Below are 26,835 nucleotides of genomic sequence, written 5' to 3' on the forward strand. Positions count from 1 at the left end.
GCACAGATATCAGTTGTTTAAAGCTGATAAAAGTAGCAAGGAAGTAGTTAGCTCTTTCTAGATTTTATTCACAGTGTTTGTCAGGAATCTTGTGAACCTGTCAGTTTACATTGTGCTGCATTATCAGGGTGCACTTATTTAATGGACGTATTCTGTCCTGGAGCTAAAGAATTTACTGAAATGTACCAGTATTATTTTTATTAGTGGTAATTCCAAACTGCAGGCTTGCTGTGGCAGTGAGGTCTGCATGCTAGTAGCAATTAAACCAGGAGAATGACTGTATTTCCACAATGATTTCCACACTGAATTTGTTCAGCCTGGCCAACAAGGACTTTCTACCTGTCTGGAGTGGAAGCTAAACTATTAGACAATCAAGCAGCTTTTTCTAACTTATGTTATCAAAAGTCATAAATATCAAATTTTGTGACTTTCCTGATGAGCAGCAGAACATACTCTTCCATGTTATAAGGTTAAGAACTCCAGTGATGTGTTGGCTGTTATAGTCAGTAAGTTGTTTGAGTAGTTTTAATGGAAAACTAGTAGAAGTAATATTGAAGCATCACATCTTTAATCAGGTTGAAAAGCATTGGTCGAGCATTTTTTAAAATGTCTTCTTCAACCTAAGGCATTGTCTAGTTTGTTTCTCCATCTTTACATAAAGGATGTTCTTCTCTACTGGCAGTGGGGAAACTGAATACACTAGGCAATGTGGAAACATGAAAATGTTTAGAAAGCTTCTGGTTTGTCAGGCATAAAGTTATTTTCCGTGCACTATCCACATTTAGACACAGGTCTTCGTTTTAATCAAATTCCCAATTTTCTGTCAGAACTGTTCTATTAAAGCTTTTCATCATGCTTGTTTCTTGCCCTTCTTCAAGGGTAATCCATCTGAGTGTGTGCTACAGGGGCTTTCTTCTGTGAGAACTAAAGGTGTAAAAATGCATATAATTGGATTTGTCTGTGAGAAGCTACTCCCTGCACTTCTGTATTCCTATGTACATAATGTCTTTAAGTCCTGTATCACACTGGACTGGATAAAAGGCTGAGGATATGAAATGGTAGCAGCTTGGCTCTTGTTGCAGATGTTGCTGCAGTGGAGAGCTTCTCTACCTTCTAGCCTTGGGATGTGAATTTGTATGTGGAAACTGGCTGCCCTGTGAAGTTCCAGGTTCTGGTGGATTTCTTGCACAGATGGTGTTGAGCTGAATTATAAACTTTATGGAATTGCCACCTGCAAACTCGTTTCACTGCTCAACTGTGACCAGTCCCTTTCTTTTGACTTCTGTTGTGATTTAAGCTCTGGTTTGGTTTTTTTTGTGGTTTTTTTTTTTTTCCAGCTTTCCATTGGTATTTTTATATAAATCGTGAATATTTTCCTGTGAACATTTCCCCTGTGCCCCTCCTCCTCATCCCCCCTCTACCACATCTGAAAATCAGCCTGCACTTAGCAAAACAAAAAATTGTGGCCTGTAGGTAATCAAGTTTTGCACCTGGTTGAAACTTTATGGGATGGTTCTTAGTACCAAGAGGCTTGCCAGCAACTCAGCTGTTGGGGGGGATTGGAAAGTGGGGAGGAATTTGAGGACTGTCAGTTTATATTTGCCCCAAATGGTGCTTGCAACAAAAGAGCATCCAGCATCGTACTGAGCAACCAATTTGGAGTGTGGCTCTATGGAAAAATGCTACCGGGTGGATTTATAGCATGGTTTCTTGAATTGCCCTGACCCTGACTTTTTAGGGGCCTTCTTTTAAGGCATCATCTGGAGCCAACAAAGCAGCAAGGTGATCAAGTCACAGGGCAGCATAATACAGTGTCACTGCATAGGAACAGACAGATGGAAAAAGTGATCTTTGGTGTTGGCGCTATTAATGTGGATGTGTTTGCAGCCTTGCAAATAGCATGAATAGACAGGAAAGAATTAAAATTGGGGGTTGACATTCTGACATAAAAAATGTGTAGCTGAACCAGCAGGACTGAGTAGGATAATATTGTTGCTTCTTTCTGTTTTGCAAGTTTTAAAACAGTGCTAAATAAAGCAAGTGGGTTATTTTGCCTTACTGCACAGTTAGGATTTCCCAGCTCAGAGCTTTCAGTCACTGCTTGAACAGTCTACCTTCTGTTTGGAAACAGAGCTTCTGTTCATTAGAAACAGTCAACAATAAATATGAAGAAATTTTCTGCAGTTTGCTTTGGAACTCGGTGGACTGGGTGTTATGGATACCGTTGGTTTTTTTCTTTACAAGGAGTGGCAGAGAAGTCATACAGTGGTTTTTGTTCCAAGAATGTTGCACTGAAAACCAAGGCACTGTTCAGAGCAGATTATGAAAACAGTTTTCAGCTGTCTTGTCCCACTGTGAAGTGTCTGGTTGTTGTTTTAATAGTGTTAGCTAAGCAGTCATTTTGGTAATGATTAATGACAACTGTAATTTTCTTTTAACTGACCTGATCCTCCTTTTCTTTTGTTGTATTATTTGACTGTAATTACTTGGGAAGTGGCTTGTAGCTTTAGCTATGTTGGTAACTTTGTGTTTGTTTAGAGTTGGTGAAATGTAATTTTTGGACCTGTGGCTCATCAGTGTAAAGCAACCAACTGCCCTAGACTTGAGAATAGAAAACTGGGAAGATAAAATCTCTGTATGGAGATAAGACAAATGAAAACAATTTCAGTGCTACAGTAGTCTTGGCATGAATGTGTAGTGATTTCTGGAGCTGTAAAGGCTGGGAACATAAGTGTATGTGTGTGGGTAGTTGGGTGTGTGGGTGCTGGTGAAAAGGAAAGGGGAATCTGGGTTAGGGAGGCAATAATTAAGAGTTCTTTCTGCAGACATAAGAAACCCTTTTAACTTTGTTTAAAAATAACAGAATACCTCTTTTTAAAAATTAAGCTATTTTAATGTGAGCTTCTAGAATAGAATACAGTAAACTACTAAGAGGAAGAAATTGAATGAAGCCTGGTGCTGGCATGCCTGACTAGGTGTTTTCAGTCATTTGGATAAATGTGTATTGCATCGGTTATTCTCTTCTGTTTAAAGACAAAAAAAAAAAGAAAATTATGTTCCTGGAATGAATAAACATTGTTTTATTTGCTTATTTCTGAATTTGTGGTGCTTATTCTTGGTTTCCCTAAGTGTGTTGATGTCTTGGAATGTGGGGAAGTTCCTGAAAGTATGTACTTATTCTTAACATATTTTACTTGCATATATGAATTTTTTTATATTATGTATATTTTATATTATATATGAAATTTCTTATATACATGGAAACATAGGTATATACATAGGTAAAACAGTATTTTTTTGTGTGTGTGTGAGGGCGTGCAGAAGTAGTGCCATTGCTCTGCAAGTACGAGTGTCCAACTTTAGCACCAGAAAGTCTCTGTCAGTTCTGTGCCTTTAATTGAAAACACCATGTGGGCACCATTAGTTCATTTGTTGGTGTACTGTGATGCTGTGGGCAACGTTTTTGAAACCAGTTGTCCCACAAAACTGTTTTTTAGTAAAGTTTGACTCTGGTAGTACTACAGTAGTTCGTGTGCTTTTCTAAAGAGTTGACACCATTGATGTTTGTGCTGTGAGTGATGTACTTTTTATGGGCTTGGTGTACTTGGATGTTAGGCTATCCAACCCCCCAGAATACTCTAGTCACTACTGCTTTACCAAGCTACGGAATAACACCTTTTAGATGTAAGAGGAAAAAATGGGAAAACCGAGCAAACCACCCCCACAGCAACAGAAAACCATAGTCTGAGTACCTGCAAACCTAAATTGTTGCCACGTTTAGAATTCAGGGATTCTGAGGTAATTCTGGTATCTCTTGTAAGCCAGGGCCCAATCAATTTATGTTCACAACATTACTTTTGACAGTACTGTTTTATCTCAGGTGAATTCTCACACTCTAAATTTCTGGACACAGTGTCTCAAATACTGGCAGCACTTGTCATGACTCATTACTAGGCTGCTGGGCTGTGCACTCTTCAACAAGCTTTCCGTAAATTCTCTTTTAAGTTCTACATAATTTAGGATGAAAAAAATGACATTTGTTTAGCAGCTTTAATCTCTGCTAAGCATTCAGTCGTATAGCAGAAAGCTGCTACAGAAAGTATGTTCCTTTTCCTGATACTGCCCTAATTACATAATTAATACCAGGCTCTGGTAAGTTTTACCAGTGGCGTGACTCAGCCACTCCTTACAGCTCTATGCTCCAGAGCAGGAATGATGAAGGCTGCTAATTTGTGTGTTATTGCTAAATGTTGGAGGGAAAAAATCCCACATAATTTACAAAAGAAATGTAGGGGGTGCCATGCTCTGTTTTGCATATAGAATTGTTTTCTCCATTAATCCTTATCCACATAAATACATTTGATTTCCTAATTGTCTCTTAAGCGCAGTAGTTGTTGATACTGTTTGGGGGACACACCAAAAGACTTTTCTTCCCTCTTTCCTTTTGAATTTGTGATGTGTAAGCTATTTAAGCTGTGTGACCATCAGGTGCTATTACCATAAACTTTTCACAATAATAATCTTTATTAGTGTTCAGTATCGTCAGTGCTAGTAATTAATATGAAACTACACCAATGTAATGTAGATGATGTTTCATACTTCTGTGCATAGGCTTATAGAGCATATAAACTGAAGCATATTTATTAATAGAAACCTTAAATTTACAAGAAGCAAGTGTACTTACGTGAGACAGATTTAATGTGCAGTTTTAGCCAGTTCTTTTTTCCTTGGTTTGCTTTTTGGATATTTGTCTTGGTACATAAATACATCCAGAGCACAGCCATCAAATTGCAGACTGGTTGAACTGTCTGGGAAACCACAGTTTTGGTGACGTGGAGCAGTCATACAGAGCCAGAGGCACGGATGACTGCTTCCTTGTGGTAAATTTTTGGGTTACATGTTTCCCTTGTTTGTGCACTTCCTATGTTGGCTCTGAAGGTGTTTGATTTCTAACAGGCCTTTTGGGGATGTTAAGTTTACCAGAACACCTGCGAAAGTGACATGGCCTTCATGCCTGAACAAGGTATTTGGGGTGCATCTGCTGCTCTCCTGACTGTGGGGTGATGTCCAGAAGTGCAGTGTAAGCACAGTAACAATCCAAGTGTACATAGAGATTCTTAAAGGACTGGAAGCTACCTCCTAAAATATGAACTTAAGTGAGCCAGCATCTTCTGGAGTTCCTTTTTGTTCTTTTTCTTTTTTTAAGATAAAAAACATTCCCAGGGGTTGTTTTCAGAGTTAATCCTTACAAGAAGAGTAGACTGTGAGTGACTTCAATATTTCAGAGTATGTCCACATATTTGCCACAACATGGTGTCCAGACCTTGAGCTAATGCCAGCCGTGTTAGTAGTACAGCTGAGCACTGTGCCCACTGCACTGTAACAGCAGATACTTATGCGTCTTACTCTCTAATATTACTTGTTCATGCCCTTTGAGGAGAGACAGTCCAGTAGCTCCAGGCTTATGAGCTACATGGAGATTAAATGTCTGTAGTCCTTTTCAGCACTAGAGTATGTTTGACCTTTTATTAGGACCAATGTCTATATTCTGCCGCTTTATTGGATGCTACAGGTGTGCCTGCATTCTGTATGGTATGAAATTAGTTTTGAACTTTAGTTTTAGGAAGGCCTTGCTGATAAACAGTAAATTCTTCAAGTCTTAATTCATAAATTAAACTTTGCATGTTTTTTACATCTCATTTTCTCAGTTTTAGATCTCATTTAGATTCTCATTTTTCTCTCAGATAGTTATTTCTTCTGTAGCTTTTTGAGTGATGAGACACATAACACTAAATGCTCATTTTAAAAAATAGGACAGTAGCACAGTTAAAAAAAATATGTTTGCCTTAGAAATGCTCTTTCCAATATTAGTTTAGTTCTACTCAAACTGTGCCTGTGTTTGGAGGCATTCCAGTTCTGTGCTTGGCAGGCACGTGGAAGCTTATGGTAGTGCTGCTTTTTCACTGCAGCTGACCTTGCCTTGAACTAGAAATAATCAAGGCCTTTACAAATCTTGCAACAGTTGCCCCTTCTGTCTCTCAAAAGTCAAATTGTTCTCGAAAGCTATGGATTTCTTTGCTCACTAGAGAGTAAATTAGTCCACAAGAAACAACAAGGAAGAGGTTTAGATGAAAGCATTGCTTCATATTATAAGGAAAGATGTCTGAGGTTGTCTAGATCTACTGGAGGATCTTTTAGCTCTTCTGTGGGATGTGGGGATGAGGAATGAGTGTGCTGGGCATCAGGAGGTCTGTGGGAGGGCAGGCTTGGGCCTTTCCCCTCCCTCTGTTTGCTTTTCCTGGCAAAAGCATAGGACTGTGCCTGTCAGTGTGAGGATGCCATCTGTGTTGCACAGCCTGCTTGGCTGTTACAGAATTGCACAAGAATTACTCTGAAATCATGCTGCTAAACTGTTTTCTGGCTCGCTGCAGTGGTTGCCTGGAGATGCAGCTATATTGTACAGTGGTTCAGGAACCAAGTGAAAGCAGCAGCTTTCGAAACTGCCTCAGCCTGGCACTGCAAATGTAATCCCCAGCACAAGCAGTTAATGGCAGATGAGCTGACCAGACACAGGCTGCTGAAAAGGGTAATTGTTTTATGAAAATAAATTTGTTTTTTAAAAATAGAAAATAGCCGAAAAGGCTGAGGGTAGAGGAGGAGAACTGGACAAATCTAGTTAGAGCAGAGGTACATTTCCTCAATTTAATCTAATTTAATTCTAGTTTTCCATTTGCTGCTTTCTTGTTATATGCAAACTGAAAGTGACAATCTGCAGCACTAAAAATATCCTGTGTGTGTATTTTTGAATAGGATTTTTGTTTGTTTGCAGTAAAGTAAGTTAGCTATTGAAAACACAATATCTTGGAACCCAGTTTATTTAGTGACTGATTTTGCTGCATGTTTTAAACTAAAGGATTAATGCTCATATGTAGTGGCTACACATGGATTAAAGGGATGCTAATGCCTTTTTATCAATATCTTAATAGGACTTTGGAGTAAAATCTGGACCACACAGAACTTGCTTTAGCTTTGCTGCACTCCTTATACATTTTATTAGGAGTTATCTGAGCTGTCTGTGAAATTTTATTCTCTGGTGTTGCCAAACTTGCATTGAGATGCATATCTACTTAACATGCCTGGTTTCCTGGTGTCTAAAGGCGAGCATCGGTACACATACATAACATCTGCCTCACTTGTGCTTGCTCAGGGACCTGGTGTAAGCTTAGGCAGAGTAACACCTAGAGTCTGCCTAGCTTCTGTGGGCTCTGGGCATACACTGCACCTTCTGGCAGCACTGGGCTCGGTCTGGATCATGACAGCCATGGTAACTTTAGGGAAACATCGATGGGAGCAGTGCCCGCATCTTGGGTGAGAGAGATTGAGTTGCAGTCACAGCAAGCTAGTGCTTGTTGCCGTGGCTGGGTGACTGTGTGTGCCTCTGCCTCCCACAGGTAACCCAGGCTCACAGGGTGGGAGCTGACCCATGGCAGGGGGAGAGACTTGGCAATGTGCTGGGTGGCCAGTTGCCTGAAACTAATGGAGTCCATTCCGAAGGCTGTCAAGGTATACTGGTAGTACAGTATATTTATGGCTTGCTGAGCAACAACTGCCTTGCTGGCACTTGAAAAGAAAAGCAGAAGGCAAATGACCTGGACTTTGCTTGCAGCTTACTGTAACAGCGTAAGGGGGCTATTTTAATGCTAGCACTGGGAAGGAGTGCTGTGTGGTATGGGTTTGAATTTAATATGTATTTTGTGTTATTCTGAAGAGGAGTTAAATCATTGTGATATTTCTTCAAAAGGATTTGGGCTGGCAGTTGAGGTGTTGGCTTGTAGTAATTTTATACTTTCTCTGAACTTGTGTGTATTTCTGGAGGAAAAAAGCAGGGTAAAAGCATTCTAAAACAGTTCAGACTTTTCATGTTTGTTTCACTGGTCACCAAAAACCCTCTTTGGAAATGCTGAGGGGGACATTACAGAAGCACATCAATACTAAAGGTGTTGAATGGTAACTCACCAAATATGAGCATTTTTTTACCTGCTGGTGTTACTTAGCACCATAGATGATTGCCACAGGCAATGGAGGTGCAGGGGCCATTGTGCCCAGACATGCTGGCAACAGAACAGAAACTCTTTACCGTGGTTGATGGTTGCTGGCACAAGCCAGAAGGTTTGTTCCTGTCTTTACTGCTGTGCTAACAAGAGGTAGATCTGGCATTTGTCATGTATTTGTCGTATGTCAGGCTCTTTTATATCTGTATACCTCATTCAGAGGTAAAGAAATAATATTTCAATCACTAGTTCACATAATGCATTCAGGTGCTATAGCTATAGTCTCATTTGGAGGTGCTGATAATCACAGAAGCAAGCAAGATTCTGTTGTGTGCTAGCAAAAATACTGAAAAGCTTATGCAAGCAAAAGTATTAGTTGTCTGTGGGAAGGAATCTGTCCAGCTTTCTTTACCTCTCTCCTTGTGAAGGACTATGTTTAGTGGGAGTGGTTTGAGCATAATTGTAAATGGAATGGGAAAAAGAAATTGCGATGCCAAAATACAGGCAGGAATCTGCTTTCTCTTTTTTTATCGGGTTTGGAGAGCTTTTGTTTGTTTACCAGTTTATATTGCCTGCTACACTTCATTAAAAGTTTTATTAGGTGCTCTTGGATTTAATATTTCATATACCCACATGTGAAACTTAATTGTGTGAAATTTAATAGGTTTGATGTAAGAAGAGAGAGTTGAGTTTACAGGATAACTTGTTTGCTGCTGAGCACTGCACATGGTTTGAGTGGTGTTTGAATGTGCTTTTCTGAGCAAGGTGAAGACGGTCCTTTCCCCACAGCAGAAATTTTTAATGAAAAAGAACTTTGTGGGACTTCACCTTCTTTCCAGCACCCAGCTTCTGGCTAGGTCTTGCTATCTGCAAAATTAATCTGTGATGTATTTTTTCTTTCTGTAAAATGAGAATAACTTGATGCTTTGCCCTTTATAGGTTACCCTTAGAAGTACTTGTTTGCTTATTACTATTCTGTACAGGTGCCGAGAAGGTATGTGGTAAATGTTGTGACAATACCTTTTGCTAGAGTAGTATTTGCAGTACTTTACATGCAAAATAAATTCACTGGTCTCATTTTGTTTAGTATATTAAATGAGGTTTAAGGGATGGCTTGATCATAGATTTATGGAGATTGAGGAAAAGCTAGATAATGGGGAGGTCTTAAATGAACTGTCAAAATTGTTCAGTAGCTGAAAGGAGATGTGTGCATGTATTCCACCTATATCCTTATAAAACCATATATATATATATATGAATAATATATACTTATCACTGGGACAGTTTTCTGCCTCTAGAAATAGCCTAAGATAGGATGCTTTTCAGAGGGATATTATGATATTTTTTTTTGTTTTGAGGAAGAATCATTTCTGGGAAGTCTAATGTTCGAGCATAACACATGGTATTGACCCAACATTGCTGTAGTCCCTGGACTGTATTATTGGAGTCTGTTCTAGCTGACTATATTTTTAGCAGAGACACTGTGCACCTATTCTACTGAGAGATTAGTACAATCTAGTGCATTACTGTGACCACCACTGGCTATCTTAGCCTTCCTAATTAGACAGCTTGTCCCTGTGCTGAGGCAGAATAGATTTAGGGGATTAAGTTTCATATGTGTGGCCCGGAGGCTCTGCAAAGTACACGTAAACAAGACTTGGGTGTGTTCATGATTTGGAGGGGAAGAGAGGGAAGGATGCAAGCCAAGGTGGTGTTTGGGTGGTTGCCACATCCAAGGAGATGTGATTGTAAATAGGTAGAAAACACCTGATAGTACACAATTAAGAGAGTAGCCTGAAAAACAGGTGAGATGGGGGCTGCATGGATGAAAAAATGGGTGAAGTCAATCCTGTCCTGGAGAACAATCCCAGTGGCATACAACTAGGCTGGGAACTGCAGAGAGAGATCATTGAAATGAACTCTCACATTTTAAAGCATGGGCGCTGCCTGCTTTGCTGACAGAAGTGACCACATTAAGACATGAAAGTGGGAAAAGTTTGGCTGTAATCAGAAAGAAAAATCAATTTCCAACTGATGTGTGGGGTGGAGGAGGAGGAGGAAATGTTCCTATAGCCAGTGCTGGAACAGAATCTGACTTGCATGAGGACTGTTACTTGTCAGACCACACATTGAGTGCAAATAGTAAGACTTTGAGAGCAGTGAGGCTCATGTAATCCAGTGAGGTTCATAAGCAGCCAGAAATCAGGTTGAAGGTATTTGTTGCTTACTTATTTAAGTCACTGTATTAGCTTGATGCTGAATTTACCAAGAGAGCTATATAGATCTTGGAGCACGAAGTATCCCTTGAGCAGACCTTAGGTTGGGTGATGAAGATCTCCTTTCTGCACACCCTTTTTAGGGAAGATGTCATTCAAACCTGACAGCTGTGATCTCTCTCTTGTTGCTACCTCCCAGCTCTGTGGCAGAGCACGACATTGTGTAAAGGCAGTTACTGAATAAGAAAGGAGTCTGTCTTTGGGGTGAAGCTTTACTGATGTGGTAAGTCTTGCTTTGTTTTCCCTTTGTGCTGCAGATGTGCTGGTGAAATGCTACTTTTTCCTCTTAGCACTGCCTTCAGATTTTGTGGTAAATTAGGGAGGAAGGACAGTGCCATTGCTGCTGGGTCTTTGGTTGTTGTGAGATTACCCAAGGAAGTGACTGTGCTGGCAGCAAGCTGCTAGTAGTGACAAAGATTTCCATCAGCTCAGCTGGTCTCTGGAATGGTATCTTGCTGTGGCCTGATTATGGTTGCATGGAATGCACTTGCAGCTTGCTGCTGTGCTGAGCAGCAGAATGTTCAGGGGTGCTCCCTGGCTCCAAGGCAAGGAGCTAGCTGGGAGGATCCTCATGGGAAGTCTCTGCAGGCTGACATCGAAACTTCTCACTTTAGTCCTCTCATCACTGTAATAATTATCATGCAAATCACTGATATTTTTAAGCATGCTGTTCCTCTTTGTGGTCACTCTGAGCCTTTACTTAGTAGTAGAAAGGAGAAAATTATTTGGCACCTGTCATAATTGCATCAGTTATTCAGCACAGAAAATTAATTCTGACCTAAAAAAAAGGACGGAAAAACCCTCTTTCTCTTTCAAGTTGTCAGTTTTCATTCTACAAGTTAGTGCTAAAAGCCTTTTGGAACTGGCTGGAAATTGAGGTTGTGATGCATGAAAGGTTACTTGATCTTGAAAATGTGTTATTGGTTTTTAGAACAGGTCTAAGCTTTCTTATACCAGGAAATAATGTGACAAGTACCGCTGGAGCTTTAGGAACACTCAGAGTTCATGCTTATAAGAACAATTGATTGTCTTTGTGCCATCTGCACTGGATTAGTGAAAGAATAAGAGTGCTTAGTCTGAAAAAGAAGCTTGCCCACTGACTTGACTTCTACTGCCTTATTTTAATGCCTTGAATAACTTGCTGAGTATTGGTATTTTCTAAATATTGTGTCATAGACTGCATGCTTTTGTTTGCTCAACTTTCTAGTTGTATAGAAAGCTGTTAAGAAAGGCATATGATTAATTTCCCTTTAAAGACTCTATCTGTCAGGTTTGTGTAGTGGGTACAGGTGCTAGTGGATCAAGTTTGTTAGTGAAGGGGTTATATAAGTCCTAAATTATTTTTAGCATCCTTCTAATTTAAAGAGAAAAAAATCCTTATGATAATGATTGTTATTAGAGAGAATATCTGTGACCTACATTACACACTGTCCTTAAATGCAAACACCGTTTATTTATGCCTATTTTACACATCATATACTCTTCCCTTAATTGTATTTTTCAAAGGTTTGCTTAATTTGCACTTCACACTAGAGGGTATGCTGACAAGGAAGGTGTACTGCCTGATCCTTAATGAACTTTCCATAAAGGAGTTAATGTGAAGAAACCCTTACAAATAAATGATTGTTATTCCCTAGTGCCACACAGTGGAATGTAATGAAGCTTTTAAAATAAAACTTCTGAAGAATACTCCTGATAGCAATGCACATCTCTGGGTGAACAATTTGCACTCTGCAGAGATACATCATGTTCCATGTGATTCTCTCCCACCCTCATGTTTCTAACTTGACCTGAAGTGTGTGTGCTGGTATAATTTGGGCTAGTCTGCAGCAGTCCACTCAGGGGAGTTGGAGCCTGTCTTTGTGCATCAGCAAGCATTGGCATGGTTGCAGTAGAGCAGTAGGTACCTTTGGGCCCTTATGTTTCGATTAGATTTTTGGAACAAATTTTGTGTTTGGAGTGGAGCATTTTGGCTTAGTTTCCTCTGAAAGGGGTATAATCTGTGCACACTGAAACTGCTCTGTGATCCAAAGTAGCATGTGGTAAGTGAAGATGCTGGGGGAATTTGCTTCAAGACAGCACAACTACCCCAAATCAAACACTAATGTAGTTTGTTACATGCTACGTGGCCCTTAATGCATGGAATACAAAATGAATATGTGCCTTTAAAGTATACTCTGCGTACAGATCTTCAACTTAGACATATGTAACCAAAAGCAGCCATACTAAGGTAAATATAAGTACTTAAAGTTTGATGTAAGTGGAAAATCTATATGAAATACTCCATGATTTTGTATGTAGCTGTACTGCTGATGATTTATCACCCTTTTTATTTATATATATATCTCCTTATTTCTCCCTTGTCTTTTAAGCTGCACACTTTTCTTCATTTATAAATTTGATGCTGCTTTGAGAAGTTACAAATACTTTTTCTTTAAAACAAACAAAAAGATAATTTTGTAAACAAATTATTAGTTAATTACAGCTGGAATAATATGTTATGTTGGCCAGAGTTTTTCTTCCTGATAGTTAACCATTAAACCAGTTGAATCATAAACTTCTACAGTGTTCTTTAGTCACAGAGCCAGTGCATTAAATCAGTTTTGGCAAGTTTGCAAGAGTATCTGAGAATGCAGAAGAACTAATAAAATGAGAGAATACAGCTATCTTGAACTTTTTATATACTATCAAGTAGTTTGTCAGAGATGGAGCAAACTGAAATAAAGCCTGAACTTTGCCTCAGTGGGGAAATAAGGTGGAATGAGACGCTCTCTTCTTTAGAACTTGTTAGATATTTTTTTCTTTCCTTTGGAGGTATGCTGCTTCACTGAAACAAACATTACTTGGAAGTGTTTTGCTGTGACAAAGCGCCTTTCCTGTCAAAGAACAACTGAGCCTTTCTGCCTGCTCTTAGCAAGGAGGCCGTTGTTTAAGTTGATATGTAGGTTTTGGGGATCCTTGCTCCCAAAATACTGCTTAAATTATCATCCAATTTTTTCATATTTCTGTTGCTATTAAAATCCATTTTTACAATGAAATCATGAAGAAGTCCGATACGATTTCAAAGTCTGAAAAGGCTCATGCAGGCTACTCTTCACTAGTGCACCATATATGCCCAGGAATGTTCAGCGTTCTAGCAGGTCATCAACTTGAAGATGATGGGTGAACCTTCAGAGAAGACAACGTCATTTGCATGAACAGTTGTAGGAGTGGGGCTCTGATATGGTCAGTTCTGTGGCACAGACAACTGGAAGCTTCCTGGCTTGATGAAAATTTCCTATTTTTCAGTCAGGAATTCTTTTCAGATCTCTTCTTTACGTTGTTCATATGTTCTTCTCCCTGATAATGAGAATTTCTAATAGTTCTTTTTTGTCTTTTCCAAACTAGAATTAGACCACAGCTAGCCAAAGAGAAGATTGAAGGATGCCATATTTGTACCTCTGTCACACCTGGAGAACCTCAAGTGTTCCTGGGAAAGGATAAGGCCTTCACTTTCGATTATGTCTTTAACATAGACTCGCAGCAAGAAGAGATCTATATACAATGTATAGAAAAACTGATTGAAGGTTGTTTTGAAGGCTATAATGCCACTGTGTTTGCTTATGGCCAGGTAAGCTTTACTTTATTTCAAAGTATTTATTTTGACATAAACAGTTTCTTGTGACTGATCTTTTTCTTAAACTATGGAATGCATGAGCCTGGGTTTTAGCATCTTGGATTTATCTTAAATGATGTATCCTGCAGGAGACTGTTTAGGAGTTTGTACAGATTCTGTGCAGAATGGCAGTTGAAACACAGACGATATATAGGCAGTAGAATTAATAGTAATGCTGACAATAGCATGAGTCTGTGTAATTTCTTAATTCACCCCAAATGCAGCAGTACAAATTGGTGGCTGCATCAGTTTTTATGTAGAGATAGGTTGTACTGAGATTCTTTTCTGAGCAACTGTCCATCCCTCTGTGCTTTCAGACACTTTTGGGAAGAGGAGGTTTTTTAAAGTAGATTCTAGTGAGCTTCAGGCCACATTGTTTGTTTGTGGGCAAAATGACTTTTCATAGAGAACACACCTTCTCAGTGCACTGGGTACATATATTACTTCTTAAAGCTGCAATATTGAGCACAATGTAGAGAATGCATTATTGTCTTCTGAATATTCCTTTAGGAATTGATTGCATAAATTTTCCTCTTAGATGCTGAATTTTGTCATTGTAAAGTGTCATATCTGGAACTAGACTTTAGCTAACTCTAGCAGTGTGCAGATCCAGTTTAGATTATGTTCAGCAGGATTTTGTCTTTGACTTTCCTCACTAATTCAGTGAAAACACAACACTGCCTTGTTTTCTATAAGGACTTCACATTTAATTAAATTATCTTCCTAGTGAACGTATGTCTTGTATTCTTCAGTGCTGTCTTATAAATTGAAAACAATGGTAATATTCTACCTGAGATAGCCAGACATCATAATTAAGGGAGTCATTTGATCTACTTCAGATTGCAAATTGAAATTGCAAATGCTGCTTCTACGTTCGAAATATATGCTTTAATTAACAGTCTCTGTTGAAAACATTAACTCTTCTTCTGACCTCAGATATGATAGCTCAAGGGCAATGTAAGCTTAGAAGCTTGTAGGGGAAAGGCTATGAAAGATTGTGCTGGTTCCTGCCTTCTTGTATGTGATCTGTGGATAAACAGTAGATTTTGTCCAACTTTTGCTGTTAATCCCTTTTCACCCCAGAATGACCTATTGTTTTGCATGTTAATACTGTAGAGATGACAGACTGACTTAATAGTCACTATCTAGCATTAATGTTCACAAACTGCATTTCTCTGTGTACTGTTAATTGTTCTAGTGACTAATCCTTTTTCAATTTAGACAGGTGCTGGCAAAACATACACCATGGGCACTGGGTTTGATGTCAATATAACAGAAGAGGAGCAAGGCATTATATCCCGTGCTGTTAAGCATCTTTTCAGATGTATTGAAGAAAAAAAACAAGCTGCTATTAAACAAGGACTTCCACCTCCGGATTTTAAAGTGAATGCACAGTTCTTAGAGGTAAATACAACTTGTGTTTTTTGCGTGTAACTCCATCGGGTTTTTTTAAGCCAATTAATCCTTTTTTTTTTTATTTGGTTGTTACATTTATTTATTTTCCCACAAGATGTTTTGAGTTAATCTTCAAGATTTTAAAAGGACATTTTAGTTTACTTCAGCTCTTCAGAATATGGATAAAGAGTCTTTTTATCTTACTCCAATTATTTTAGTAGTTTTCTTCGCAGAGTTATTTTGAAGTGCAGTAGTCATTTACCCCTTTCTGTAGCACACGTATTTTTGTGGGGCCTGTTGCTCTCGCCTGCTTAATTCTTTACAAAACCTCAAAGCAAGAAAGTGTATATGTATAAAAAACCATCAATTGTACTTTGTGCCTTTGAATAGTCACCATGCTTTGCCTGCTTTTGACACTTTGCCATAGTGTCATACTTTAGCTTTTAAAATCTGTTCAAGAGTTTTGTTATATTCATTTCACTGACGAAGAAACCTTTTGCTTTCAGTATATGAGAAAGTACATTGGGAGAATGCACATCCATTGCAATGGTTCCTTGGCTTTTACCTAGGGACTTTGATCAGGAATTCAATCAGTTTGGCCTAAGCTCTGCTGAAGTTAGTTGGTATAACCAAATTAAAGACAGTGGAAATGTTCCAGTGTACATCAGCAGAGACCTGCTTTTTTGTTTGTTATTTCTTTATTTTTTTTCCCTGATGTCTTCAGTTGGATTTAAACACTTCCTAAAACTTGGAGCGTTCTTATAAAATGATAATCCATCTCCTGTAACAGATAACTACATAGTAATTTCTGATGTCTTTCCTTGTTCTGATATTATTTAGTGACCTAAAAGTCTGATGTGCACAATGATATTGAATTGAAAGACCACTAGATGGTATTTGCCTTCAGGAGACCCAATGAAACAGGCAATAAACACTAAGCAGCCCGAAACATGCAAGAGATAGTTGCTGTTGCTTGTGTGCTTGTGCCTGAAAGTTGTGACTCAGTCTGGAGCACTAAGTGTAGGTATTGCATGGAGGAAAGTACAAAAGCCCTGCTCAAGAAACCATCCCATAGTATTTTTGACCGGTTGGTAGGTGTATTTTTGGCCTGTTGCTAGGTGTCTTTAATAAGCAGCTTGCACAAAAAACTGTTACAGGTTAAATTCCTTCTAGGCCAGGAAAAGTTTATCCAAATGAAGGAGAAACATAGAATTAAGGTGTGAGGGAGGAGATGAGAAAAGGTGTGCTGGCAGGGAGAGCAAGTAGAGTGAGTTTGAAGTGCTTGGTGGAAGGGGGCAGCCAACTGAATCAACAAAAGGAAAGCCCAAGGTCAAATCTGAAGAGAGCAGGTGCCTGCCACAGAAACCCCTGCTGTGGTTGTTTTGCTGGCATCTAGAACCTCCACTTCCCTGGTCCCACCAAAGAAGCTTCTCCCAGATCTACCAATCTGGAGGAAGTTATGGCAGCTTTGGGTGGCATAATAGTAAGGTATGCAGGTGACTTAATTTGCAGTTGCTATATTACCATATTGTCCTTGTGAGTTTGGATGTTTCATAGCATCTATTCTGAGAGCCTGGACATTTTTAGAACTTTCTGTACATACCATGCACAGTTTTGTTAGTTTATGGAGGAATTCCTTCCTTAAATAATATGGTTTATATCTTTTTTTTCTTCTCTCCTCAGCTTTACAATGAAGAAATTCTTGATCTGTTTGATACCACACGTGATATCGATGCAAAGAATAAAAAATCAAATATTAAAATACATGAAGATTCAGTAGGAGGAATTTATACAGTGGGTGTTACAACCCGAACTGTGAATGGAGAATCGGAGGTGATCACTGAAAATAAATAAATAAATTACTCTGTAGCATACCAAATGCATTCTAAAAATGTTTTCTGTATGTTTTGTTAAGCAGTTAAAAAGATAGGTTTCACTTGCCAAATCTGAATTGCAAATTTTCTTTGTTTTCTGTAGCCTTAAGTCTGCTAAATGTTTGATAGTAATTTCCTACCACTTGAATCTGCTAGAAACACACTTTTACTAATAATGTGGTTCTACTGGGAGAGAAAATTTTGGCATGTGTGTAAATCTGGTCTCCCAAATCTTGTATGTGGTGTTTTTTTCCTGTGACAAGAAAGCTTTGCATTATGACTGGTGTGAGTTAAACTGCCATTCGTGTGCATTGCAAATCTGAATACCAATATTATTTTACTGTGTGATTTTGTACAAAAAGTACAAAAATTTCACCTTTTTGCCACAGGTGAATGAAAGGAAGTTTGCTGTCCCCTAGTAGTAACATAGCAACAAGATGGGTACAAAGATCAAAGCATTTTCTTTTAGAAACAGTAGAAAATACTTTTGCTTGCTTAAGTACCTTTCTGCTTTTTGACCTAAAGGAACTGAAATCATATCAAAGAGAAAAAGCTTATTTATATCTAAAGCCCTAAGTGTTACAGGAACACTTTTTGTTTGAACCCCAAACAATGCAATTTACCTCTTGTCTATTTTCTAGATGATGCAGTGCCTAAAGCTGGGGGCTTTGTCTCGAACCACTGCCAGCACTCAGATGAATGTTCAGAGCTCACGGTCTCATGCTATCTTTACTATACACTTATGTCAAACCAGAGTCTGTCCTGCATTTAACACGGTATGTATCTTTGCTGGTTTTAATCGTCACTTTAGTAACCATTTTTCAAAAGGTGAATATTGTTTTAGCAGCCACTGCTATCTGAATTGCACTTAGTAAAGATGCTACAGTCGTCATGATGCTGGATGAGTTTGCTAAGCATTATAATGATTTGATTTAATCTGTGCATATATAACCATCTTCTAGCCAGAGGCAACCATAAAACTGCAACCTCTTACATGAACCAGCCCGTTCTCCTCTAGCATTTTCTTCAGTATTTTGTTGCAACATACACAAGCCAAAATGTTAAAATGTAATTTGTCTTTAATTGGGAAAGTGTTTCAAATTGTCTTAGTATTTAGTGGATTTAAGCTTGCAGTCAGCAAACTGAAAACACTTGGATATTCCAGATTAAATGTTGATAGAGCAAGTAGTAAAGCATTTGATTCTGAGGCTTAGTCTATTTATTTTAAATATGTATGTGTTTGGGGTTATGTGCTTAACCTGAAATTTAAACTATGAATGTACATGGAGCTGTTCTGTAGAAGATGTTTCATGTGACTGGTTGGTTGTTAGTTGCTGTTGGTACACCTTGTAAAAAGGGGAGTTCCCCATAAATCCATATTACTTAAAACTACAGTAGCTTCAGGGGGCCTTATTTTGATTTTTCTAAAGGTATCAATTTTAAAATATTTTGCTGAACTCCTAAGTGTGTCTGGCTAGCATTTTACACACAGGTATCAATCTTTCGAGCACACGGAACAGGGAATTGAATTTGTAGTTGTACTTTTTTGGGGGCAGGTTGCTTTTTTTGTAACACTACAAATAATCATTTGCAGGCAAAATGAGTGTCACTCCCTCGTCCTTGGCGGTATGTAGACCTCCTTTATGTACCTGTTAAAAATACTTCTTCCTGGTTTCCACGCTGAACCTGGTGGTGTGGGCAGCTATCTGTCTTCACTTGGGAGGGACTGGTATCGCACTTGGAGCCCAGATAGGGCACCTCAGTCACTGCATGGTGACACTGTCTGTTCAGGGGTTTTGTTGGAAACTGCCCATTTGGCTGGGGAGCAAGAAAACTCATCTGGAAGCCCCATTTCCCTCAGGCTGTCAGCACTGCAATCTGCCTGTTCAGGTGTACTTGTAGCCTTCTGCAACAGCTGAGCCACGCGCAGGACTCTTGCCTGGCTCTGCCGGGCTTTTAACAGATACTTGTGCTAGAGGAATAGGAGGCTGCCTTCTTATGTCAAATTGGCTTGTTTCTCCTTTTTTGGGGGAGATATGAGCAAGGTAATTTGATGGTCTGGAGCTGGGCATTGCTAGATCCTTCATCTGTGAAGACAGCACCCTCTCCTTTCCCTGTGGTGTTAGGAGAGTAGAGGTTAGGCCTGACATTGGCCTCTGAATGCTCCTGGAATATAAATTAATATGAGCTATTATTGGGTGTCCAGGAGAGATGCAGCTCAAGTTTCTGTAGACAACAGTTTTGGGAGACCTTTGTTACCAGGGTAACACAGTTTCTCCTGCTCAGATGACAGCATTGGCTGCTTCCCCTCTGCGGCAGGCAGCCAGGGCTACAGCACAGACACACCATTCCTCACACTGTGTTCACACTATCCATGCTTCTTGGGAGTTTCTGGTTGTACATTTGGCTTAGTAAATAAGCAAGAGTGAAAGCATGCTTTGAGGGCTGCAAAAGAGAGTGTGGGCAAACAGCAGTGTAAATGTCAAAATATCAGAAATAGGGATTTATAGTACAGCTACAATAATGGATAGAAATAAGCTAGGGATTACCTAATGAACAAGGGTAATTTTGCTGCTGTGCTTTGGGACATGAAGTGGAAAGAGTGGCTGAGGCTGTGGTAGCTCACTGTAGTGCAGTGAGGCTCCCCACACTGACAAAGGTATGTGTCAAGTGCCAGTTTTTACAGCTTACTTGGGCTGTGGGGAAGGAACCTCTTCTCCCTTGTTGCCTCCTCTATCCCCATTTTCTGTTCAAGTCAGAAGTGCTGATAGAGTACTGGCTGCTGGGACTGGCTTAAAAATTAATTCCTACAATAAAATTGAAGAACCGTGCCACAGGGATGCTGGTGATGTGGATTAGAGTTATAAAACAAAATATCTTTCAGTTATTTGGGAGGTTTATGAACCAAGTGGGTCAGGAAATTATATAATTAAGTTTGGTATTTTTAATCAATTTCCTTCAACTGATTTAAGACTTGCCTTCCAGGAGAGGTACAAATGTTGTTGTGCACTTTGCTGAAGACTTGTGTATTTTAATGTATGCATCCCCTCGTCCTCCCATCAAGAAACAGTTGTATCTTATACTTAAAGTAACTGGCATTTACATACATCTGGAGCTGGGTCTTCAAGAATATGTTAGTATGTATGATTAAAATGGTGACAGTTTTTGGGGAGACTGTTATAAAAGAATAACATGATGGCAAGCCTTGTAAATAATTGTTGATTGAACTTTGCAGTAGACAAATGTTAATTGAAAGATAATATGAAATAAGTTAATGTGAAAGATCTTACTAAGCTTTATGGCTTATTCTTTATTTCAGGATAATACCACCGATAACAGAATAATATCAGAGTCTTCTGAGATGAATGAATTTGAAACTCTTACTGCCAAGTTCCATTTTGTTGATTTAGCAGGATCTGAAAGGTTAAAGCGAACAGGAGCTACAGGAGAAAGGGCAAAAGAAGGAATTTCCATCAACTGTGGACTAGTAAGACTATACAACTTGTTCCCATAGGTTGTTGGTACCATCTTTTCTTCCTTTTTTGGATCGCTTGTTTTCAGTAATCCCTAAAGTAGAAAAGTGTTGAGTAAACAAAGACTGAGCTTTGCACAGGATGTGATAATGCACATTGATTCTTTCTGGCTCCTGGCTTGCTAATGTTTTTTCAGTTGTATTAGACCCTAACTAGCAAATTCTAGTACTTATAGCTTATGAAATATAGTTTGTTACTTTAACTTTTAAAATATATTGTAAAGTACCTTCAATTTTTTTAACTTTTATTTTTTAGTGGGTCAAGATCCAAACAATTGGAGAACATTATAAGCAGTTTGTAAGGAGTACAGGCATGTGAAACGTGGGCAATGAGTCAGCTTAATTCATCTGTAAATGCTTGGTTTTTATTACAGTTATGAAGTACAATGTAAAACAACCCCAGGCAAAACACTTACAACTAGAAATAAAATTTTTCATTTATAGCATCACTACTTATTTTGTTTGAGTATTGGGTTTCCATGTAGCTTTTGATTAACTTTATTAAATGTTTTGTTTAACATTTACTCATCTCCATTGAAAAGTAGAGCTGGTTATCATCAGTGGAGATTGTAGTTTCATGTCTTTGTTTTGAGCTGCTTGGCCGAATGGAGGCTCTGTGCAATTCACTTTTACAGGCAGAAATATATGTTTACTTTCTATATGAAAACATGTCTCTTCTGGTCTAGTGTGTAGTACTACAGATAGATATTCTGTAACTAGAATTTTCTTAGTGATTCTGTTGCATGACAGTGGTTATATTCTGTAGATGTACTGGTTATATTGTATGGAAGAGAGAATTTAGTTCAATTTCATCACTGATTATAAGCACAACAGAAACTTCAGATGATATAGGTGTATCCCTAACAAACAGGATACAGAATGCACAAAGATGAAAATCCGTGTGATAAAAGCAGTATCTGATCACAGAATTTCCATTTACAGTTAATTCCAGGCCTCAGCATTGGGAAACAGATTGAAAGGGATTTAAACACTTCAAAGCAGTCACAGTGTGTACTCGGTTTGTCAGCTGCTGGATGCAGTAAGGCCATTTTCAAGAAGAACTGTCTGTACAGGGTGCCATCTAGAGGAATGCTCTTTAATTTGGCATATAGTTGAACTACATGCAGTTGTACTTTAGAAATAGTTTTGCATCCAAATATTTGTTTATAAACTTGAGTTAGACCCTTTGAGCAATGAAATAGGACAGCCACAAATTACACAATTTCAGTCCTTAAATGCTTAAATATTCATCAGACATTCCTCATTTCATACTAGTAAGGATAGTAAGTTCTGTTTTTTCAATGTGAATGCCCATACTTAATTCTAAATGTAGTGTAAAGCAGTTGATAAATACTTTAAAATGAATATAGCTACTGCCAGAAGTGGAGATCAGCTTTAATAATCATTGAAAGTAAGTTTGTTATGTGAAGTAATTCTAACTTTAGCTTGTGAGTGACATGAGAGAGTGCAACCAAATTGTGCAAAGCACTTAGCACTTCCAGATATCAGGCTGCAATTAATTTGATTCACCATTGATAGCAGAAAAGTTCATAGATGTCTAGTGTTAAATGTAAAAATCCTTAGAAATTTTTTAAGTTTCATGAGTATATTTATTTCACAATATGCAGACTCCATTTTTAGCTGTTTTTAAAATAAAACTATTCAGGAATTTCTTCTAACTTATGTGTTACATGATTTGGTGTTTTGTAGCTGGCACTTGGCAATGTAATAAGTGCACTGGGAGATAAAAGTAAGAAGGCAACTCATGTACCATACAGAGATTCAAAGCTTACAAGGCTCCTTCAGGACTCTCTTGGGGGAAACAGGTATGACAAATACAATATTTTATGTGTTTCATTGTGAATGAGCATGAATGAGTACATTATCTTCAGAAAGTAAAATAAACATTAAACAATGATAAAAATAGCCAGTCTTCTCTGGGGGAAGGTTCCAAAGATAAATTACTCTTGTGATAGAAAACATGAGCAACACAGGGAAAAGATTTTGTAAAGATGATTTTGCATTGTTCTTTGTCAGTGCTGTTGTAGCTTTACTAGCCATGAGGCTTTGAGTTAGTTAGACGTTACCATTTGCAGGACAGGTCATTCCTATGAAGGCCTTTTTAGATTATAAATAGCATAAATGGTAAACTTTGTTATTATGTTATAGCCTTGTTAATTACAGCATAGTTTAAAGATGTGATGATTTTCTCCTTCAGCATTTCGGTTACTTTTTTATTTAATGGCACTGAATAGTTTGCTCTGATTTCCATGCACAGGAGCTTAGAGTTGGCTTGCCACAGGCATTGCTAACTTTTGGTAAAGATTGCATACCTCAGGGATATGTTGCATCTGTCCATTTATCTGATGTTGGATTAGAGCCTAATAAAACAAGCATTTCACCAGAATTGTTTGTATGAACCTGTTCTGTATACCTACTGCACATTCAAAGAAGAGGGTCTTTGGCCTCTCAAAGCTTTGTCTAAGCAAACATTAACAAATCTATTAAAATACAAATGTTGTATTTGTAATGTATTTGTAATTTATACCATCTATGAATACAAGAGGGAGCATAGGTGAGTATGTTTTCACAAGGTAGTACTCTCCTTCCTCTATTTAATCAAGCTGACTCCTAGTTTTTTAGGAGGGAAGGAAGTTTTCTGGGCATTTCACGAAGGAACAGGGACAAGTGAAAAAGTTCTTGAATTGTTGCTCTGGGCTTCAGAGAGAACTCTTATCTTAACTGTTATTAAACACCTTGCAGCACTGCAGTGTGAGGAAAAGCATAGAGCCAGACAAAACAAGTAAAATAAAGGCTAGAATTTTCAGAAGGCCCTGTGAAATACAAATTCACTCCTCTAAATGAGATAACAAGGTTTTATTGAGGGGTTCGTATTTCACACCCCTAAGGGAGGAAAAAACTCGAGTTAGGAAAAAAATGGGCAGAAATCAGGAGCATAGCTGCTCTCTTAGCTAGTGCTGGAAATAGCTACCAGTAGCACTTCTGGATTAAATTTGATATCAAATACACTGACTAACAGCCATTTTTTTCAAGCCACTTCTAAAATTGCACTTTTGTTGCAATATTAGTTTGACTCTAAAATATTTCCCCATCTTACAGCTCCACTGCTCCCCCACCTGGAGAAATTACAGTTTAGTGTTGGGGTTTAACCCCAGCCAGCAGCTAAGCCCCCCACACAGCATTCAACAGCACAGATGTTAAAGTTGTGGGACCCCCACATCATTTTTATTTTTGTGATAGACATGCTGAGACATGTCAAATAAGCATTTTGCTGTTCAGGAAAGAGTTATTCATTGTAGCATAGTTTCCTCTCCATGCTTTGGCAACCAACAAGTGTAGGAAAGCTAAATTTTAATAAATGTGCATTTATTTTCCTTTCTGGGAAATCATATTGTTAGATTTCTGTTAGTGTGTTCCTCAGCTTTCCAAATTTCACCCTAGGTATCACAGTCCACATAATTTTTTCTTTGCAAATTCTTAAGGTTTTCTAGTAGAGAGGCAGGTTAGATTGCAGTGAATCCCAAGTTAACAATGATGCATTGTATCACTGCACTATTGTCACCATAATTCTGATTTTAAATATAATGCTGAAATTGTTTTGACGTAGCATTTAAATGTTAATGTTTCTTGAATTATCCAAGTGGGAATATGGAGTATTGGTTGTTTTAGAAAAATTAAAACTTTCATAACTTCCAACCCTAGTTTATTATGCAATTCAGAAGGGAAGGTAGATTTCAAGTCCCTCACTTTTAAAGGCGGACACCTAACAGAACCAGTCCTCTGATGTTTAGGAAGATAATACTGTTCTCAAATGAAAGCACAAGTAGTTCCTGGTATTAAAGATTTGTTCTTAATCTTTCATATTCTTATCTTGAACTAAGCTCTGCAGAATTGATGCAAGTATGCTGGAGGTCTGAGGAAGACATGCTGAAACTGAATCTTCCTTGTATCCTCAGGCTAATTACTCTTTGCAATTTAGTTTCCAATGTGCATGGTGAAGGTAATTGTTTGTCTCACAAAGAGTTGCAGGGATTAATTTGTTTGCCTCAGTCTGAAACTGCAAAAAGTGAGGATGAGAATCCTGTCTGCCAAATGCAGATACTGCCCCACTGCCCTGGAGACAGTGCACTCTTCCTACAGCAACAATCTAAACCTTAACATAAAGAAGCAAATTCCTCTGAAGCCTGGAGGAGAGTACTCAGTCCATCAGACATAGGTGTTTTCCCCTGCCTCTTGAGAATTTAGGCCATGTAGGCACATTCAGGGTATGATCTACAGCTGAAACTCTGGTTCTGACTCCTCTAAGCTGTTCTTATCTGATGTGGAATGAGTGTGCTCCAGGGAGCGAAGGAAGAGCCCCCAGTTCCTCCATGTGCCTGTTAAATGATGAAACCACTTTGTTGGAATGAGAACTCTTTTGCCTTTTACTGCTTTCATCACACTGGTTCTTGCTGGTCTGTCTGCTCAGTCTTTCATTTGGAGCATGTTCTCACCCTGCATGTCCCATGACAGGAAGGTTATAGGGTGTTGTAGAAACTCAAAGACAAGACAGTTGTTCATAGCCCTCTTGGGCCTAGAGCTCAGGTCCCGTGGCTGTTTGTGGAAGTGCTCTAAGCCGTGGTGTTATGAAATGTGAATAAATACAGTTATATCCAGGTTTTCTAAGGATAAGTACTAGTTTTTGGGTTTCTGTTGGAGAATAGGAGATAATTTGCAGTGGAGGATTCAGACAGTTTGGACCTCGGTAGAACCTGAGGTAGACAGTAGATAGCTGAGGCAGTTTGCACATGCATGGACAGCGAAGATGAGCGTTTAGGCAGCTTTCAGATTATGTAGGTAGGCACCTCAGGAATTAGAGTAGGCAGCCCTGACAACTGCATGGTCCACATCACTATTTAGGACTTCAGGTTGATAATCCTAAATCTCAGTTTATGTATGATTAGGTAAACTGAGTATAATTTTAAAAATGTTCATAGAAACACCAATTAATTGCATTTACAATTTTACATGTAGAACAACTAATGATCTAGCATTTCCTATACTAGGGTGATATAAGATGTAACAGTGCTGAACTCTGAGGTTAACAGTCTTCTCCTGTGAGCTAGATTGAGGAATATTTTCAGAAATATTATGAAGTCACTACTATTCTTGTTTCACCTTCTGCCTGAAGGCCTGTTAGCCTCTCTCTAGTCCTTTTGTTCCTAATCATAGAATCATAGAATAGTTAAGGTTGGAAAGGACCTTAAGATCATTCAGTTCCAACCCCCCTGCCATGGGCAGGGACACCTCACACTAAACCATTTCACCCAAGGCTCTGTCCAACCTGGCCTTAAACACTGCCAAGGGATGGAGCATTCACAACCTCCCCGGGCAACCCATTCCAGTGCCTCACCACTCTTACAGTAAAGAACTTCTTCCTTATATCCAATCTAAGCTTCCCCTGTTTAAGTTTCAACCCGTTACCCCTTGTCCTGTCACTACAGTCCCTAATAAAGAGTCCATCCCCAGCATCGTTGTAGGCCCCCTTCAGATTCTGGAAGGCTGCTGTGAGGTCTCCACGCAGCCTTCTCTTCTCCAGACCGAACAGCCCCAATTTTCTCAGCCCGTCTTCATACGGGAAGTGCTCCAGTCCCCTTGTGGCGTTTCACGACATGGACTGAAGTTGATGAGGAAACTCAAATCCTAATTGAGACTCTTTATTGCAAACAACTTTATTGCAATCAAGCCCTTTTTATCCTCCTGTTTGGTACTTTCCCAACCTGCACAAACATGCCATGTTCAATCTCATTGGCCCCTGTAAAAACCTCCAGGTAAATAGTCCAATCACAATGCTGCAGACCTTCTCACAACCCCTACATCCTGTGGCCTCCAACTGAGATTCCTGCCACAACAGCATCCTGGCCCATCCTCCCAAGGTTTGCTTTTCCACCTTCCACCTCCCTGCCCTTCAGTGCTCCAACTCATAGCCCCAGGGCTTGTCAAGCACCAAGGCCTCAGAGGTCATTCCCAAACTCTTTTTCATGCAAATATT

General features: G+C 38.9%; 1 protein-coding gene across 10 annotated transcripts in view; it reads left to right on the top strand.

Moving 5' to 3' along the window:
- Positions 1-26,835, top strand: part of KIF21A (kinesin family member 21A) — a 90,593-nt gene that overhangs the window by 16,900 nt on the left and 46,858 nt on the right. For 9 of the 10 annotated variants that reach the window (XM_057417899.1, XM_057417901.1, XM_057417905.1 and 6 more), the window contains exons 2-7: positions 13,715-13,937; positions 15,204-15,386; positions 17,061-17,210; positions 17,893-18,027; positions 20,571-20,738; positions 22,494-22,609. In XM_057417899.1, coding sequence (XP_057273882.1) covers positions 13,715-13,937; positions 15,204-15,386; positions 17,061-17,210; positions 17,893-18,027; positions 20,571-20,738; positions 22,494-22,609 — 975 coding nt within the window. Of the gene's footprint in view, positions 1-13,714; positions 13,938-15,203; positions 15,387-17,060; positions 17,211-17,892; positions 18,028-18,835; positions 18,878-20,570; positions 20,739-22,493; positions 22,610-26,835 lie in introns of those variants that run through there. The other variant, XM_057417907.1, reaches the window with a different exon arrangement.

The sequence above is a fragment of the Pezoporus wallicus genome, unplaced genomic scaffold (genome assembly GCF_028554395.1).
Source record: "Pezoporus wallicus isolate ANWC-B61680 ecotype Strahan unplaced genomic scaffold, APGP_CSIRO_Pwel_v1 contig_5542, whole genome shotgun sequence".
Classification (NCBI taxonomy): domain Eukaryota; kingdom Metazoa; phylum Chordata; class Aves; order Psittaciformes; family Psittacidae; genus Pezoporus; species Pezoporus wallicus.